The sequence below is a fragment of the Neomonachus schauinslandi genome, chromosome 7 (assembly GCF_002201575.2).
Source record: "Neomonachus schauinslandi chromosome 7, ASM220157v2, whole genome shotgun sequence".
Taxonomy (NCBI): domain Eukaryota; kingdom Metazoa; phylum Chordata; class Mammalia; order Carnivora; family Phocidae; genus Neomonachus; species Neomonachus schauinslandi.
In genome coordinates, this window is record NC_058409.1 from 50,598,805 (window position 1) to 50,616,346 (window position 17,542).

Here is a 17,542-nt window from a genome sequence, read left to right on the forward strand (position 1 = left end):
ATACTGTTAAAATGTCAATACTATGCAAAGGTGAGCAACAGATTCAATATAATTCCTACCAAAACCCCAATGACATTTTTTTTTTTTTTTTGCAGAAAACCCCGTACTAAAAATAATACGGAATCTCAAGAAACTGGTTCTAAATAGCCAAAAACAAAAACAAAACGAAACGAGAAAACAGGAAAAAGAAGACAAAGCTGGAAGACTCACGAAGTTGTAAGACCCAGCGCCAGAAAAGCAACGGACACAGGGAGACACTGAAGAAATATTTGTTGAATGAATAAATGTGTATCTCCTCTAAAGAGTTTTGTTTCTTAGGGCAGCTTAATGCCTGTTCAGTTTCCAGCTCTCATATAAGGATACGATTTTTCATGTCCCTTTCTATTAACAGGGGAAGAAGAAAACAGCACGTAGAAAATGAACTGAGACGGATCCCAGAAAAACCGAACCTTACCGGGCCAGCTCAGCCCCGAGAGAAGAGGGGTGGTAACCAAGGTAGCTCCGCCTCTGGACCGCGGAGCTCCCGAGCTCGCGAGGTGACAGGACCTCGCGGGGCTGCGCCTCTGCCCTGATTGGCTGAGTTCAGGGGGCGTGGTGCGCAGCGACGACCTGTTACGGCCGGCGTGCGCAGACACGTGCCTCGGCTGGCCTGAGAATCTGGGAGGTTTCGGGAGGTTTGGGGCTGCAAGGAGAGCGGAGCGGTAGTCCGAATCCGGGAATCCAGAGGGGAAAGAACCGACTCTGAGCGTGCCCGGGCCCCTCTCAGGCGGTGGTCCTTCGCTCCCTGCCGGCTGTCATGTGGGCTGCCCTGAGGTTAGCCCTGCGGCCCAGCGCCCGCGCCTTTGTCCCCGGGCCGCGCGCTTATCACGGGGACTTGGTGGCCACGCTGGGCACCCAGCCAGACTCGGGCTCTGCCATCTACCAGGTAGGCTGGGTGAGCGCCCCGGCGCCCCGGGCCTGGAATCCCCTGACTGAGCCTGTGAGTCCTCTTCCACCTGACCGCCAGTGCCGGCCCCACTAGGAAGCAGGTGGAGGGTGGGCACACTTTAACAGCTCTTTTGTTTTCTCTGGAACCCCCAGTCCTGATTCTGGGACGCAGTGTAGGTCGTGAAGTTTGCAAAAGAAGATAATTCCAACTGAGCCACCCAGGCGCCCTTTTTTTTTTTTTAAAAAATATTTTATTTATTTATTTGAGAGAGAATGAGATAGCATGAGAGGGGGAAGGGTCCGAGGGAAGAAGATAATTCCAAATAAAATACATCTTAGTTCACTTTTAGCCCTGGCACTGTGCATTGTATCTTTGAAATCAGTGGTTCTCAAAACCTGAGTCAGCATTGTCAGCTGAGGAACTTGTTCAATGTACAGCTGCTTTAAGTCCCACGCTGGACCTTTGGGGTCTCTGGGGTGGGGTCTTGGTATTTGCATTGCTAATGAAATCCTCAGGACTTGGCGGCGGACAGCTTTGGGAACCACTGGCCTAGCACAGATAACCCTGGGTTGTGCTTAACAGACTTTAGTTGAATAGTTGTTAATAGAACGTACTTATCGCACACTATCTTGAATGGCCTTTTTTGGAATTGGGAGATATAGCAAGGTCAAAGAAACAGCTTGTGAAGTATCAGAGCTGGAAAATTTCACCCTGTTCCATGGTTTCTGAGCTTATACAGATAACGTTTAAATTGTACAGATAACTTTCAGAAAAGACATTTTGAATTGAAAAAAAATAAGCAGGCTGAGTCAGAAACAATAGCCAATAAGAGTCTTCCAAGAGTCTAGATTTTTCTGGGGTCAGGAAAGAATGTTTAATTCAGAAATATTAAGTGGTTTCTGTGGTCTAGGTAGTATTTTAGGTATTTGGTATAGGTGTGTAGGAATGGAATCATAATTTTGTGGGCAAGATGGACAAGAAAGCGTGTAACTGTAGTGCATTATGATAAGTGGTGTCTAAAGCTTGAAAAGGTAGTTACAGAAAGCTGCAGATAGGAAGCGATGAGTGAGTTGCATCTTGATCGCTGGGTGAGAGCTGGCCAGGTTCAGGGCTGAGGAGGAAAGGCAAGACCATACAAACTAAGGGAGTTATGAGAACATAGATAAGCAAGTTATGAAAGAGTATAGTGGGTATGAGGACTTCGAAGTCATGACTAGGGTATGGAATTCATGGAGTAGATGAGAGTAGTGGAGGCCCTTGCATGCAGAAGCCACATTCACGTTTCATTTTGCTGGCTGTCTGCTAAGAAACTTAGGTGGAGAAGCCGCAAGATCCTATGGTCCTGGTAGAATCATCAGCGCGGTGGCAGTACAGAGGCTAGATTTCCTCGCATTTGGAATATGGCTTCTTGGCTGGGTGTTCTGGTTGCTGTAGGCCTTTGACTATTTTCTGGAGCTTCTATAAGGTTATTTTAGCCAGTTTTGGGTCATTTTGGGGTGTCTCTGTGGAGAATGAAGGCCTGGAGCTTCCTGGTCTACCATCTTTTTCGGCTTTAGGTTCAGGCCTATGTTTTTGATGGTGGCTGTTAGCTAGGGGTAGGGAGTGTGGGCCTGAGCATATAACTCCTTTCTCTGTGTCAGGTGTTTAATGTTCTGGTCTAGTCTGTGCACTAGTAATTGGGGAAGTAGTTGTGGTAGGATGCAAAAGGCACTGGTCTAGTCTTTCATGTGTCTTAAAAACTAACCACATATTTCCGCGGAGAAAAAAAAAGAAACCTGAAGGGAAATAGGCGAAAGTGTTAACAGGGGCCTTATGAGTGGGCAGATACAGTGTAACCTATTGGTGTAAGAGCAAGGGTCTGGAGCTGGTTTAAATTCCAGCTCTACTACTTGTTAGCTGAGTGATTTGGGGCTAGTTACTTAACCTCTCTGTGCCTCAGAGGCAGGCTGTGCCTCAGTTACCTCAGCTGTACGGTAGCATTAATAATTGCATATGTCATAGAGTCATCAGGACAGTTAGTGACCACTTACAACATGGCCTGGGATATAATAAGCCCTCAAGAAATATTAGCTCTTGCAACTTTTCCTTCTTTCCACATCATCATCTCAGGACCTGTTTAGCCAGCTTTTGCTTCAGTAATGCTGAATAGCAGACAGTCCCAAGATCTCTGTGTCCAAAAGAACAAATATTTATTTTTTGCTCTGGGATCTATGGGTTCGTTGTGGCAGTTCTTGCCCGGGCAGTGCATCCGATGCAGGTCTGCTCTATTTGTTTTTGATTCCAGCACCCAGGCAGAAGGGACAGTGGCTACTGAGAGATGCTCCTCTCCTAATGGAAGGCCAGGGCACAGGAGGAGAGTATGGAAACACTGTCCGTCTTAGAGCCTCTGCTTGCAGTTGATACACTTCACTTTTGCCTACATTCCACTGGTCAAAGCAAGTAAAATGGACAGATTCATGGAGTGTGGGTGGGGAACTATCATTTCACACTGAACCTTGCTGTTATTAACAGATTATTGATATTCAATAATAGTCCAGAGGGACAGAAGAATTTTGAACACATAGTACAATCTGCCTTATGCTCTAGAGGTGGCTGCTTAAGTTCCACCTATTATGTATGAGTTCAAGTAAAGGAGGAGGAAGGGTGAGTAGGCAAAAGGACACCCTCACCTGCTTGTTCTCTTTTTAAGAAGCCTTTCTAGGGGCGCCTGGGTGGCTCAGTCATTAAGTGTCTGCCTTCGGCTCAGGTCATGATCCCGGGGTCCTGGGATCGAGTCCCACATCGGGCTCCCTGCTCTGCGGGAGGCCCGCTTCTCCCTCTCCCATTCCCCCTGCTTGTGTTCCTGCTCTCACTATGTCTCTCTCTGTCAAATAAATAAAATCTTTAAAAAAAAAAAAAAAAGAAGCCTTTCTAGAAGTCATGCCTAACAACCTCTGCCTATATTTCCTTGGTTAGAATTAAATCCCAGGGCCACACCTGTCTACAAAAGGAGGCTAGGATGTTAGTTTTTCAGCGGGGGTATGTTGTCACCTTGAATAAAAATGGGATTTCATCATCAAGAAAGATAGGAAGAATGGATATGGATAAGCAACTCTCAGTGCCTGCCACAGATAATAAATAGTATGGAGAGATTGGATGTGTTCTTCATATGTTGGATGTTAAAAGATTTCACTTAGGTGTACCCTTATCTTCTGGGATCTCTACCTACAAGTAGTAAGCTTTTTTTTTTTAAGATTTTATTTATTCATTTGAGACAGAGAGGTACAGAGAGAGAGAGAGAGGCTGAGCAGGGGGAGAGGCAGAGGCAGAGGGAGAAGCAGGCTCCCTGCTGAGCCAGGAGCCCGATGAGAGGCTCGATCCCAGGACCCTGGCATGACCTGAGCCGAAGGCAGACGCTTAACCGTCTGAGCCACCCAGCCACCCCTACAAGTAGTAAACTTTGATGCAAACAACCCACAAGAGGGGAATAAAAGATAAAGCCATGCCTTGGATGGGAGGTGGCACATGGGAGCCCTGGCCACGGTTCGGTTTCTCTGCACAATTTTCTTAGTAGCTAGGAATATGTACTGTTCGCTGTCACTTCTTATGGCCATGTGCTTCAGAAAGCCTTGGCAATTAGAGACAGTTTCCTTTATTTCTTAACTGGGAGGCTGGCTTAGCTAGGGTAAAGACCCCTCATATAACTAGCTTTAGTTCTGATTGACTTTGTTCTAAATTGGGCGATGTCAGAGGCTGTAGTGATTGTATCTTGGGTTTGAGTACACTTTAGTAGAGAGTTACTTGTTTTCTCTGCATGTGGGAACTATTTTTCATCACTTCTAAACTTTGATTCCTGTGTTTTGCAAAGTTGACAGGAGACTGGGAGGTAGAGTGCAGGTGGAGGGAGGTCAGCTAATTCTTGATGAGCTGGGTGGGGGAAGAAACTAAAGGCACAGCAGAATCCCATCAGCCTCTCAATCTTCAAGGGAATGAGAACTTGTTAAAGGACACTGGGAGGATACACTTAGCATTGTGGGAAAAAGTCTATGGGACAAACAACATCAAGACAAAAAAAAAAAGATGGGAGAACTTACATTTCAGAAGAGACTTAAGAAACATCAGCCAACTGTGGCTATACAGACCTTCTATGGAGTCCTATTTAAATAAGCAAACTTTAAAAAACATCTATCCGCCAGTTGAGGAAATGTCTTCACTAATTGGATATTTGCTGTTTTTTTTTTTAAAGATTTTATTTATTTATTTGACACACACACACACACACACACAGGAATCATAGGAAGGCAGAGTGGCAGGCAGAGGGAGAGGGACAAGCAGGCTCCCCGCTGAGCAGGGAGCCCGATGTGGGGCTCGATCCCAGGACCCTGGGACCATGACCTGAGCCGAAGGCAGGCACTTAACCGACTGAGCCACCCAGGCGCCCCTGGATATTTGCTGTTTTTAACAGATTACTGATATTCAGGAATGGTCCTCATCTTTTGGAGATTTGGAAATACTGGCTACAGAAGGAGTGCTATGTCTAGGATTTTCTTCAAAATAATTCAGGGGGGGTGCGGGGCAAGAAGGAAACAACTTTGGCCATATATGGATAATTAATTGTTGAAGGACATTGGCTACATTTCATTATGCTAGTCTTTTTGTTTTTGTATGTGTTTGAAAATTTACATGGAAGAAAGTTAACTTTTTTTATTATTTATTTATTTGAGAGAGCGAGCTCGCAAGCATGAGCAGGAGTTGGGGGGTAGGGGAGGGGCAGAGGCAGAGGGAGAAGCAGTTGCCTCGCTGAGCAGGGAGCCTGAATCGGGACTCGATCCCAGGACCCTGAGATCATGACCTGAGTTGAAGACAGAGACTTAACCACTGAACCACCCGGGCTTCCCATCATTTTATCAATTTTAAACTAACAAAATAGGATTATTCCTAGGTAAATGTATTAACCTTTCACATACCTTGCTGCGATAATAGGTATTCAGGTTTTTTCTGCATTGGCACTGAATTCCTTTCCTTCCTTCCTTCCTTCATTCATTTACTTATATATGTTAGAGAGAGAGAGTGAATGCAGGGGGGGTGGGGAGGGGCAGAGGGAGAGGGGGAGAGAGAATCTTTTAAAATTTATATTTTTTAAATTTAAAATCAGTTAATTAACATATAGTATATTATTAGTTTCAGAGGTGGAGTTTAGTGATTCATCAGTTGCATATAACACTCAGTGCTCATTACATCAAGTGCCCTCCTTATTGCCTATCACCCAGTTACCCCATCTCCCCACTCCCTCCCCTCCAGCAACCCTCAGGTTGTTCCCTATAGTTAAGAGTCTCTTACGGTTTGTCTCCCTCTCTGATTTCACCTTATTTTATTTTTCCCTCCCTTCCCCTAGGTTCATCTGTTTTCTTTCTTAAATGGAGAGAGAGAATCTTAAGCAGGCTCCATGCCCAGCATGCCCAATGCGGGGCTTAATCTTACAATCCTGAGATCATGACCGGAGCAGAAATTGAGTTGGATGCTTAACCGACTGAGCCACCCAGGCGCCTCATTAAATTCCTTTTATTGAACTTGGAGTCACATGTGAAACAATATATGTGGCCTCTCTTTTCCTACAGTGCATTTTTCAGATTATCTTTTAATGATTACTAAAAAGTGAAGAGATACAAGGGTTAACAGTTTGGATGAGGTTCCTTTGCAGAAATGCCATAAACTCAAAATGAGCAAGTCTTTTGTTAAAAACCACAGAATCAGTCAGTCTGTGAATTGGACAAACTGCTGGGCTGTGAGTGGCAGAGATTGGAAGTGGAATTCCAAACAGTGGCGCATTTGGGAAGGCTGCCTGCCCTGATGAAGGCACTTCATCATCCGTGGGGAATCTTAAGAGCAGGGTTTCTGAGGTGTGCCCTGCTGGCTCACTCAGTACAGCACGCGACTCTTGCTCTCCGGGGTCATGAGTTTGAGCCCCACGTTGGGCCTAGAGCTTACTTAAAAAAAAAGGGGGGGAGGTCTCTGAAACACTAAGCCACCTATGAGGTGGATTTTTAACCTTAGAAAAAAGGTAGAAGTTGACAAGATAGACTTGAAGCAGAAAACAAGCAAAAAATAATAACTTTGCCTGTGCAGTGAAATAATCTGCTTTCCTTTCTACTTAGCAACATAGTAATCCGATCTTTTCCTCACCCTGTGGGGTGAGCAGCAGGTAGAGGGAGCCCAGGGCCTGAAGCCAGAGTAGCACCCATCTCTGAGCCCCAGGGTGGCAGCTGCAGCCCAGAGTCAGGTGAGAAAGCCGCACAGAGAAGAAGGCCTTCGGCTCCAGATGGGAGTTGGCCACCAACTTCATCTCCCAGAGCTCGTCTCTGCCTCCCCGTTTTGTTTATCCAAGGAGGCCTTCTCCTTACAAACTCCCTCCCATCTGCTGGATCTCTCGCAGATGACGAAGGAGTTCAGGACACAGCCCCTGCTTACTAGGACTCGTTCTCAGCCCAGGAGGCTCTCGGGACAGAGGTAGCTCCTTTTACACTTGGGATGTTAGGTTTTGAAAGGCTGCTGAAAATCTCTTCATACCCTTCAAGTGGCATTATACACGTTGCTGCCATGCCACCCCTCGGTGACGGGTGGGACAGACGTGCTCTGGTGCAGAGCACTGTTTCGGTCTGAGGCAGTTCATAAAGTTAGGAGTTTCTGAATTGCCTAAATGTGAGTAAACAGGATCTGTAACCTGGGCTTAAGAGAAGAGCAAAAGTCTTGGCTTTCACTGCCTCATGCTATTAATATCAACAAACACTATGGAAATCTGAAAAAGTTCTGGTGATTAAAGAACTCTGCCTATTACCAAATCCCCCTTTTTGGTAGGTTTCCAGTTTGCCTGGAGTGGAGCTCAGAAACGGAGACTGTGGGCCAGCGTTGCTCTACTTTTGGTTGGACATTTGAATCCTTGGGGAACTTTTAAAGTGATTAATGCCCAGGCCATACCTGCAACCAATGACATCAGAATCTCTGGGGGTTTATTTCTGTTTTTATTTTTCAAAGCTTCCCATTGATTCCAGTGTCCAGCTGAGGTTGCGAAACAACGTTCTAGGCAGATTCTGGAGTTCGTTGCTGGCAGGTTGTCTGCCCTTGGACAGACAGGACTTGGTGGGCCTCAAAGGGAGGTAGTCACAGGGCTAGTAGACCGTGACTGGGACCTCCCTATTCCAGGGCAAAGGTTCTTTCCTAACAGTATGCTACTTCTCTCTCTTTTGCCTTCTGTTTCTTGCAGAGCAAGAGAATGTAGCAGAAACCTTGGCCTTGGGAGCTATTAGAGCTGTAGAAAATAAGAAATACTAGAGTTCTATAAAGTCTGTAAATTCATCTAATTTTGAACAGCTGGAAAGCTGTGTAGTACCGTGTCATGGAAAAGGAATTAAATCAGAGATGTTAAAGACATTGTGGGGAGCAAAATGTGTTAGTGGTTCAACTTGGAACTTTCTTTTTTTTTTTTTTTTAAGATTTTATTTATTTATTTGACAGAGAGAGACACAACAAGAGAGGGAACACAAGCAGGGGGAATGGGAGAGGGAGAAGCAGGCCTCCCGCAGAGCAGGGAGCCTGATGCGGGGCTCCATCCCAGGACTCTGGGATCATGACCTGAGCTGAAGGCAGACGCTTAATGACTGAGCCACCCAGGCGCCCCATCAACTTGGAATTTTCAAAAATAACTTGCTACTTACTGGTCTAAAGTAATGAGCTGATCAGACAAAATTTACAGAACAGCAAAAAGTTAGGCCCTCTACCCTTTATCCACCTCTCACAGTTTATATTCTCCTGTATATTACTCTAGAGAATTTCTAAAGACGCACAAACATAGAGTTTTGTTCCCTTTTAAAACAAAATAGGACCTATTTTTTTCCCCTGGGCTCTGCTTTTAAGAGTAATTTGTCAGTAAGCAAGTATTTCTGCATTGGTTAGAAACTCCTTGGGGCAGGGATTGAAGAGACATGAAAAGTAAGATGGCTTTCTAATTCTCTAAGGGCTTATATTCCTTAAAATAGGGAAACAAATAGAAATCAATGAAGTTCAGTTGATGCTTATGGAAGAAAGATGCTAAAATGAGTAGGAGTGACCAGAAATGGGGTTAGAGAGGAGAGGGAACATGATCTATGCTTTAAAGAAGGGTAAGATTTGGATACGTGGACCAGAGAGGGACGGCGGGAAGAGGAGCTTGGGCAAAGATGGACAGGCAGGAATTCATCTTTTCCATCCGATGGAGTGACACAACACAGAGGCCACATGAGTGGGGGGTGGCCCTGCGTGAAGCCACATGGGGTTGGCATGTGATGTTCTCATCAACTCTTACTTTGGCTAAAAAAAAAAAAAAAGATAATTGTTTTCTAATATTACTCTCCCTTTCTTTTTTTCTGTTTTAGGAAAACTATGAACAGATGAAAGCACTAGTAAATCAACTCCGTGAACGAGCGCAGGAAATAAGATTAGGTAAACATTCGTTTATTCTTCATTTTATGCTGCTAATGAAGATGATCCTTGATAGTTATGGTTCTAGGAAAAACTAGTAGCAGCAAGCTTTGACTCTTTAAGACTGTATTTGTTGGTGTGCTGACATTTTTTCCTCTTACTTGGCCAGTTTTTCTGCTCCTATAGCACTGCCAGCTGTCTGGGCAACAGTTAAATTTCAGATTCATCAATTTTTAAAGCATTGCTTCTTATGGTTTTATTTTAGCCACAGCATCCACTGAAATTTCTGTTTTGCCTGAAGCATCTGAAACATTTTCTGTTCATTATATTCATCCTATATACTTATTTTGCATAATTATGCATTTTGTTATATAACTTGGAAGTAATTTCTATGTGGGTTTATAGCTAATTAAATGAGATTTCCTAAGAACTTTGCAGATTGTCATTTTTTTCTGTTAAGTTGTGGACATAATAGACATCCTTTTGCTTGGAAGAAATTGCATCGTGTGGGGAATGTAAAATATTAATAATATTAATGTATAAACAAATCCATTGAATTCTACTGTGCCATTATTGGTCAGTGTGACAATTTACTTTAAAAGGCTGGGTGACTTGAAACTGAAAGCCATTTCCAAAATAAGATTCTTTTTTTTTTTTTAAGATTTTATTTATTTTTGTGGGAGAGAGAGAGCACAAGCAGGGGGAGCGGCAGGCAGAGGGAGAAGGAGGCTTCCCGCCGAGCAGGGAGCCTGATGTGGGTCTCGATCCCAGGACCCTGGGATCATGACCTGAGCTGAAGGCAGACACTTAACGACTGAGCCACCCAGGCGCCCCTCGATGCACATAGTTTGAACAGTGCATGTAGCACAGTTGAAGTGACATTTGTGCTGTGCAGGCACAGGTGGACAGATGTGTTGTGATGTCCCCAGGTGACAGCGATGAAAAGATCCTGTAAACTGTAAAATGCTTCCTGATTTCAGGGATGTTAAAATGTGAACAAAATGTGTAGATTAGAATCAGTGCCATATGGTATACGAGACTGAAGGAAACAGGCTTTTTTATCTCAGAGTTTGTGGGAACGGAGATAGCACAGAATCTTTAAGAATAATCTTTGGAAAACTAATGTGCGGTGTCACATTGTTTCTGTGGCTGCCCACATATCCTAGGCTAGTTTATTTAATTTTTTTATTTTTAAAGATTTTTATTTATATATTTGTCAGAGAGCAAGAGAGAGAGAGAGAGCACAAGTGGGGGGGCGGCCAGCAGGCAGAGGGAGAGGGAGAAGCAGACTCCCTGCCAAGCAAGGAGCCCAATGTGGGACTCGATCCCAGGACCCTGAGATCATGACCTAAGCCAAAGGCGGACACTTAATCCACCGAGCCACCCAGGTGTCCTGTCACAGGCTAGTTTAGATGCCCGAGGAGCTTAATTCTGTGATCTGAGAATCTGCATCAAGGATAGCCCGTCTTTCTGGGTTTTCCTAACAAAACCGGAATTCAGTAGCTATGCCACATTGCAAATTCAAACTCTAGGCAGAATTAAGAAAGAGCGGTTTTCTCTAAAGTCCTTGTGAAAGAATATGCGTATATCTTACCACCTCTGTGTCATTCCAGACCCTCTGGCCACCCCTTCCCTGCTAGCCTCTTCGCAGGCACTTATGTCCCCTAACTCTCTAAAGACCCTTAGCAAGGCCTGGCTTTCCTTTCAGTGCCTTAGGCTCATTTTTCTTTTAATATTTATTTTTAAACAATATTATTAAGGTATAATTGACATACAATAAACTGCATTATTTAAAATGTACAATTTGAGTTTAGACATATGGACATAACCTGTGAAATGATCACCACAATAAAGATAATGAATGTGCTTCCTCCAGAAGTTTCCTCTGTCCCTTGGTAACCTGTATCTCCCCTCCTTTCCTATACCCTCGCCTCCTACACCCAAACCCACCTCAATAGAGGAGCCCAGTTCCTCTGAGTGGTTGGGAGAAAGAGAACAGTGATTTGACCTAATTACACTGTTTTGGAACTAAATCTTTGCCTCCCAGAATTATTTTCATTTTATTTATTTATTTATTTATTTTTTATTTTTAAAGATTTTATTTATTTATTTGAGACAGAGAGAATGAGAGAGACAGAGAGCACATGAGAGGGGGAGGGTCAGAGGGAGAAGCAGGCTCCCTGCCGAGCAGGGAGCCCGATGCGGGACTTGATCCCGGGACTCCAGGATCATGACCTGAGCCGAAGGCAGTCGCTTAACCAACTGAGCCACCCAGGCGCCCAGAATTATTTTCATTTTAAAAGAAGGTTAGATATGTGATAAAATTTTCTTGGTAAGCTTAAGGCAGATATAATCTTAGAAATATGCCATCCGTCCCTTCAGAAGAAAAAAAAAATCCCCTAGAGTAAAGAGGCCTGGTTTGAAAAATAATACTTGGAAGCTTGAAGTAGACAAGACCTTGTTTTCTCACCTAAAAAAAAAAACAAAACCCAAAGAAATAGCTTTCTTAAATAGCTGAACACTTCATTAACTTGAGAGCAAATTAAGATGAAATTCGTGGGCAGCAGTGAAACTAAACATATTAAGGTACTGTGTGATCCTTCTGTTTCTGATCTGATACCTTGGCTTTCTGAGAAGTGGCTTATCAATATTCCTGAGACACCGAGCCCGGCCGCTGTCAGTCTGGGGGAGGTTTGGTGTGCTGCGCACCTCAAGCAGCCTCATCTGGTGACCTCATGGACTCTTCAACAACTGTAATTTTCTTGGTCTAGAACAACATCAGGAAACATCGAAGACAATCTCTGAAGATGCTAACAAAACTGGACTTTTTAACTGATACATTAGATGTGCAACTCTCTCCCCTTTGGAGACAGTGTAAAAAGTTAGGGGTCACTTACCTTTAGGTAAGTCTTGCTGTGCTCATCATGGAGGTCATTTCTAAAGTAGTGCTTTTTACCTGGAACAAATGAAGGTAGGAATTTTTCAAATTTCACATAGTATGTAGCAGAGTGCTGGGTGTTTGTGGCAGGTATTTAATAAATGTGGTGGAGGTGAGGCAGTATTTATAGTGTATGAGTTGCAGAGAAGATACTAGGTTATTTAAGTAATTACCATCGAATTCATAAAATGTATGATACGCTATGAAATCAGGGATTGATTTTTTTTTAATTCTAGTTTATTTACTTCAGAAAATAAAGCTTGTAAGTTAAGTGAATGATCTGAAAATTAGCTGTTTCTCAGAAGATCCATTGAACTTTTAAAAGCACTATATTTTGGACTGTTTTATGTTTTTCTAGCCTTAAATTAATTGGAGACGTTACATGATGTCAGTCTAATCTAATCATGTTTTTATCTTAGGAGGCAATGAGAAAGCCCGAGAACTCCACAAATCAAGAGGAAAACTTTTAGCCAGAGAAAGAGTGGACAGTCTTATAGACCCAGGGTTCGTATATCCCAAGTGCTAACTCAGTGTTCTCTAGTCTGTGGTACTCTCTTAGTTTTATAAATAAACGATTTTAAATTCTAATTCTTACCCTAAGATTCAACAACAAAATTTTTTTTTTACATATACATATTTTATTATATACAAAGAACAAAGTTTCATCAGGTAAGCAAAAGGATATAAATTATAGTCATAATTAATAGTTTCAAAAAGCCCTTAAATCACTGGGACCTTCTGTACAGCATATAGGCCACATAGCCATTAATCAGAACTCTTGGTAGTTCTCCCATAAGAGTAATCTATATTCTAGAGAAGCTGGCTTTTTACGAACTCTGTGGGGGCTAATGTGTTAGGCCTCATAAAGGAATGCTTTTACAACTGGGGGAAACACTAAAAATATTGAAGGAAGGACTACTTCTAGGGTTATGTTTATTGTCGACAGTAATTTTAGAACCACAGAAAGTGTTAAAGACCTCTAGGTAAAATTCACACTATCTCATAATAAGAATGGATACCACTTTGTAGTTCTATAAATGTTTTGGTCACAAATGAGAAAGGAGAAAGTGAGCTGAGAATGCAGAATGGAAAAGTCTAGAGAAGGAGGCAAGCAGATACAGACATAATTCAATCATAGCAAGAAAAGTACAGAGATGGTCCTTCCCAAGACTTAGTTGGCAATATTTACCTATATAAGTTAAAGCCTAGAAGAACAGTGCAACTTCTGTATATTCAACAGCAAATCTTTCTTGAGATGCTACTAAGTGTCGGGCACTGTTCTAGGTGATAGTGATACATCAGTGAACAAAACAAAGATCCTTACTCAACTGGAGTTTACATTGTAGGAGGAGGAGATGGAAAATAAATGATAAATGTGGTAAGTTATTATAGTATATTAGAAGGTGATAAATGTTATGGGAAAAAAGGAAGTAGATCAGAGTAAGGGAGAAGATGAGGGTCAAGTTGTAGTTTTAAATAAGGTGGTTAGGTAGACCTCTTTGAGAAGGTGATATCTTAGCGAAGATTTGAAGGAGTGAAGAGAGAGAGCCCTGAAGATACTGGTGAAAGAATGTTACAGACAGAAGGAATGGCCAGTGCAAAGGCCCTGAGGTGGGAATGTGCGGGATGTGTTGATACGCCCAAGAACCCCGGATGCTAGTGTGTTAGGGGTAAGAAGGCATGAAGGGGAGAGTAGTAGAGATGGGGTTCAATTCCATAAGACCTTGTAGATCAGTGTAAGAATTTTGGCTTTTATCTGAGAGAAGTGAGGAGACTTTGTAGGGTTTTGAACAGAAGACTTATGATCTATCTGACTTAGATTTGAAAAGAGTCATTCTAGCTGCTGTTTTGTGAGTAGCCTGGGGGCAGCAAGGGTAGAAGCACCAAGAGGAGTTAGAGGAATGTGGCAGTGATTCAAAGGAGATATGGTGGTGACTTGGACTAGGATAGTGTAGTGGAGGTGATGAGAATGTCAGGTTCTAGGCATGTTGTCAAGACAGAGCTAATCCATCGGGATTTCCCGAAGGATTGGCGTGGGAGGCCGGGAGTGCAGGTGGAGAGAAGGGAACGAGGACTCCAAAGTATTTTTTATGACATGCACCTGTACCCCCAACCTGGAGACAAACACTGTTAACACCAAGTATATATCCTTCTAGAATGTTCTTGTGCATATGCATATTAGACACATTTTTTTTTTTTAAGATTTATATATTTAGTTGAGAGAGAGAGCATGAGCAGGGGGAGGGGCAGAGGCAGAGGGAGAGAGAGGGTAGGCAGACTCCCTGCTGAGCGGGGAACCTGCCTTGGGGCTCGACCTCATACTTATGACCGTGAGATCATTACCTGAGCCAAAACCAAGAGTTGGATGCTTAACCGACTAAGCCACCCAGGTGCTCCTTAGCCACTTTTTTTTTTTTTTTACAAGAGAAACGGAATCATACTAAATATGTGTGTTTTTTTTTTAAGATTATTATTTATTTATTTGACAGAGAGAGAGAGACAGCAAGAGAGGGAACACAAGCAGGGGGAGTGGGAGAGGGAGAAGCAGGCTTCCCGCTGAGCAGGGAGCCCGATGTGGGGCTCGATCCCAGGACCCTGGGATCATGACCTGAGCCGAAGGGAGACGCTTAACGACTGAGCCACGCAGGTGCCCTAAATGTGGTGTTTTATACCACCCTTCCCCCCCCCCCCCCACTTACTGGATCCTGAACATTTAAGTAAGTGAAAGGTAGAGTAATAAATAGAGGGGTGAAGAGCCTGGTCCTTGGGATTAGATTGCTTATTAAAACCTAGCTCTGCCCCTTACTAGTTGTGTGACCTTAGACAAGTGACTTAATTTCTGTGTTTTAGTTTCATCATCAGTCAGTGGGGATCATAATAGGATCCACCTCAGGAGGTGGTTCTGAGGAACAAATGAGTTAGGTTCTGGAGCTCCAAAAAGAGAGCCTGGCGCAGGGTGGGGCCTTACATTAGTGTTAGGTGCTAGTCTCTTTCTCTACTAATAAATGTGTTTCTACAACATCTCTTAAAATAGGTACCTAGTATTCTGTTGTATGGCTATAATGTGTAATTCCTCCAAATATCCCCCCCAGATTTTGGTTAAATATTTTTTTTTTAGTAGATTTTATATATATACAGCATGCATACTTGAAACATTGGCTCATTAATCTTTTCCATATTTAACTGTTTAAATATGCTTGTTTTAAAAAAAGAAATGACTTTAATTCAAGTGATGTCCTTTCTTCCCTTCAGATCTCCATTTCTGGAATTATCTCAGTTTGCAGGTTACCAGTTATATGTGAATGAGGAGGTCCCAGCCGGTGGCATTATTACAGGCATTGGCAGAGTATCAGGGTGAGTATTCTACTTACACTCGATAATGTGGGTCAGGAAGAAGACTGACAGGCACGGGCCATCACTCACTGCTTTGCGGGCGAATATGCAAGTTTTATGCTATTTGTATTGTTTAGGACTGAGGCTTCCTACCCCGACATGTATTAGATTTATCTGTGGAGCTTTAGAGACAAAGATCAAAGGGGGGGGAAGGGGAAACCATAGCACAAATCCTGGGGCTTGAATCCAAACATTCCTGCTTAATCCGACTGTGCAGGTGTGGGCGTGGTTTATGTCATTTTCCAAGGCTCTGTAGGTGGGCTCTTGCACATATAGGGTGAAGACCAGTGTCCTAGAGGAGTCATTCTCCAAGTGTGCTCCCCAGGTAGCTTCAGCATCACCTGAGAACTTGTTAGAAACATAGATGACTAGGTCTTCCTACAAAGTAACCAAATCAGGGGCACCTGGGTGGCACAGTTGGTTAAGCGCCCTACTCTTGATCTTAGTTCAGGTCTTGATCTCAGGGTCTTGAGTTCAAGCCCCACATTGAGCTCTATGCTGGGCATGGAGCTTACTTAAAAAAAAAAAAAAGGTAACTAAACCAAATTTTGAGGGTGGGGCCCGGCAGTCAGTGTTTTTTTAGTAAGCCCTTCAAGCTTCTCGAACCCTAACATTTGAGAACCACCCTGGACTTAGGAAATCTTAGATTGGTAGAAGTTAAATTTACTTGTGTATATTTATGTATGGCCTCACATTTGCCATGTCAGGTTAGCTTGCCAGGCGTTGTAGTAAACACTTCCCACTGATTAGTTGTTTTAATCGTCACCACGCTCTGTGAGAATGGGTATTATTGTCATCATCACCATTAAGGCAGGTCAGGAAGCCTGCTTAGCAAGGTAAATAACTTGCCTAAGATCAAGCCACTGGCAAGGCTGTGCTTGGACCTTAGGTGGTTGGACTCTGAGCCTGATACAGTTGCATTTGACTCACATAATGGTTTATGGTGTGTTTTCCTCCACCTTCTCCCCATGATTCATGCCTTCGGTGCACCTATAGCCATTAGCCATTGTTGCTTCTTCCCTCCTGTACCCCCAACACTTCTCCACAGCTTTTGCCAGCTATGATTTGCTTAATATTCACCCAGTGTGAAGACATTTTTTTCTTGGAGTCTTAGGGGACGCTTAAAAATAAACCTTTAAAAAAAACGAGAAACTTCATGCAGAGCTAAACTGAATTCATAATCACGAAATAACCTAATTAAGTAGGACAGTTACCATTAACTCATCTCCAGTGATAATGATGGTCACCACGTTGGAGCATTCCTTTCCACCTTTCCTGTGCATATACTAATATTTTATTCTTATTTATGCTTTTGTATTTTTCGTTTTCATTTTCTTTCTTTGTGCCTTGTTCTCAGTTTATAAAGTTCTCAGCTTGGAAGGAAATTGAATTGCATGTAGGAATTGTATGGGTTCAGTTGTCAGCCTCAATTAGAATCCGGGCTTCAGCATTTTATAGCTGTTTGACCTTTAGCAAATTGCTTGACCACTCGATACCTTGGTTTTTTTCATCGGGAAAATATGATTCATGATGAAATGGAATGATCCTAGTAGCTACCAGAGAGGGTTGTCATGAAACAAGAGGAAGAAACAAGGAAAGGAAGAGAAATACTCCCTTCCTTAAGAGATACACAATACAATTGATACTCTTGCCACTGAGAGTAGCAGTTGTGGGTGGCAGAGTTGAGGCTCTGGACTCTCTTCAGAGTCGAAGTCATTCAAAGCTTTTATACCTTTATTCCTTTTGTATATTTCACAATACAATTGATACTCTTGCCACTGAGAGTAGCTGTTGTGGGTGGCAGAGTTGAGGCTCTGGAATCTCTTCAGAGCCGAAGTTATTCAAAGCTT

At 43.1% G+C, this 17,542-nt stretch overlaps 1 protein-coding gene across 2 annotated transcripts in view; it reads left to right on the forward strand.

Annotated features, from left to right (window-relative positions):
• The first annotated feature begins 657 nt into the window (after positions 1 to 657).
• The window catches only part of MCCC2 (methylcrotonyl-CoA carboxylase subunit 2), a 62,290-nt gene continuing 45,405 nt past the window's right edge, over positions 658 to 17,542 (forward strand). For both annotated transcript variants that reach the window (XM_021700348.1, XM_044916659.1), the window contains exons 1-4: positions 658 to 925; positions 9,316 to 9,382; positions 12,719 to 12,803; positions 15,552 to 15,653. In XM_021700348.1, the coding sequence (XP_021556023.1) occupies positions 797 to 925; positions 9,316 to 9,382; positions 12,719 to 12,803; positions 15,552 to 15,653 (383 nt within the window). In that variant the 5' untranslated portion in view covers positions 658 to 796. The remainder of the gene's footprint in view (positions 926 to 9,315; positions 9,383 to 12,718; positions 12,804 to 15,551; positions 15,654 to 17,542) is intronic.